Source organism: Spermophilus citellus (genome assembly GCF_964194105.1).
Source record: "Spermophilus citellus genome assembly, chromosome: 2".
NCBI lineage: Eukaryota > Metazoa > Chordata > Mammalia > Rodentia > Sciuridae > Spermophilus > Spermophilus citellus.
The window spans coordinates 244,262,315-244,264,418 of record NC_138183.1 but is presented as its reverse complement, the minus strand read 5'-3'; the positions used below and the strand labels follow the sequence as shown (position 1 = coordinate 244,264,418).

Sequence of the window (2,104 nt, the reverse complement as noted above, 5' to 3'; positions counted from 1 at the left end):
AAATAAAAGTAACAACTATTCAACTTAATAAACTTGTGGAGAAATCAGGGAATATAGATGTAAAAGCATCTGGAGCAATTCCTGGCACATTAGCTGCACAGCAGTCTATGAATTTACTAGGACAGGAAAAGATAAACTGGTTAATTTAATAATTTCAGAATTGTCATGTTGGCTAATTCATTGAATTTTCAAAATTTCAGTTTACACATATATAAGATTTTTTAGATGGAAAGATGATTTCTGGTGACCCTTAATTCAACATCTGGAAGCTCTATAGATAGTGAATACGCATAATATATTTTAAAACAACTAATAAACTTAATGGTAATGTTCATGCTTTAGATATGAAGAATATTGTAAAAAATATTATTGTGATGTGTAATTCCTATAGTACAAAAACATGTCAATCTCACTGAAATCTCTACTGCATTTTATGCTCTGTTCCTTCATTCTTCTTGCTTCAGGGTGTCCCCTGATTCTCAAAAAACTCTGATGGAGAACAGGACAGAAGTGACAGAGTTCATCCTCCTAGGACTCACCAATGCCCCAGGACTACAAGAGGCCCTCTTTATCATGATCACCCTCATCTACCTCATCAATGTGTCTGGGAACCTGGGCATGATCCTGTTGATCCTCCTGGACTCCCGTCTCCACACTCCCATGTACTTTTTCCTGGGTAACCTGTCTCTGGTGGACATCTGCTACTCTTCAGCTGTCACTCCCACGGTCTTGGCTGGGCTCCTTTTAGGAGACACAGTTATCTCCTACAATGCGTGTGCTGCTCAGATGTTCTTGTTTGCTGCCTTTGGCACTGCAGAAAATTTCCTCTTGGCCTCGATGGCCTATGACCGCTATGCTGCAGTGTGCAAGCCCCTGCACTATACCACCACCATGACGACAAGTGTGTGTGTGTGTCTGACTACAGCCTGCTACCTTGGAGGTTTCCTGAATTCCTCCATCCACACTGGGGACACATTCAGTCTCTCCTTCTGCAAGTCCAATGTGGTCCATGATTTTTTCTGTGATGTTCCAGCAGTCATGGTTCTCTCTTGCTCTGATAGACACATTAGTGAGATGGTACTTGTTTATCGAGCCAGCCTGGTGATCTGTTCTGCTCTCCTTGTTATCTTGATATCTTACATGTTCATTTTTCTCACCATCCTAAAGATGCGCTCAGGTGCAGGATACCAGAAGGCTCTGTCCACCTGTGCCTCTCACTTCACTGCAGTCTCCATCTTCTATGGGACTCTTGTCTTCATGTACTTGCAGCCCAGCTCCAGTCACTCCTTGGACACAGACAAAATCGTATCTGTGTTTTATACCATGGTCATCCCCATGTTGAACCCTGTGGTCTACAGCCTCAGGAACAAAGAAGTGAAGAGTGCATTCAAGAAGGTCATGGAGAAGGTGAAATATTCCCTAGGACTGTGAGCTGAACCTGGTAGCATGCATGGTAATCTAGCTCCATTCCTCTCTGATGTTCTCCAGGCACCCAGTGAGGTTGTAAGGCCCACACTCATGTTGAATTCCAGATCTGGCACCCTTCACTCTCAAACCTTTGTTTTTAAGAGAAAGGAAACAAATGTTGGAAATATAATACCTGAATGAGGTTGGCTAAAAGAAAATATACAATGTTTTTGTTATGCTTTTTAAAATGATGATTAAGGAGAATTGACTTATTTACTTTCCATATTCATCTCCTCTGTCATATTCCTCTACTAAAATAGATATAAAACAGGGCAAAACAACCCAATAACACAAGTGCCTCATGCAACTCATCTTGGCAGATACACGAGAGTGAACTGTTATCTAGAGGTAACTGGTTGCTAGTGTTTACTTCAAATAATTTAATTACTTGGGATATTAAAATATCAACTTATGACTAATGTTACTTTCTTGATAAGTTGAGTAACTGTTTAAATGTAAATATGTGCTCATCTTATATTTTATTGAGAGACACAGAGCTAAAATATCTTAAATGAATTAATATTTCTGCCTTGACTGAGTCATCTTATAGAACCTATAGTTTTTCGTTACACCTTTCAAAGGGATAAAGTATTCAGACTATAAAATAAAAGTAGAAAAAATACAAGTATTTAAAATT

At 39.4% G+C, this 2,104-nt stretch overlaps 1 protein-coding gene across 1 annotated transcript; it reads left to right on the top strand.

Annotated features, from left to right (window-relative positions):
* Window positions 1-402: 402 nt before the first annotated feature.
* LOC308641192 (olfactory receptor 5B3-like) lies at window positions 403-1,431 on the top strand (the record flags this gene model as incomplete). The annotated part of the gene is made up of 1 exon (XM_081279503.1): window positions 403-1,431. Exon 1 carries the CDS (start codon window positions 493-495, stop codon window positions 1,429-1,431), a length of 939 nt encoding a protein of 312 aa, XP_081135629.1. The 5' UTR covers window positions 403-492.
* Window positions 1,432-2,104: the final 673 nt, after the last annotated feature.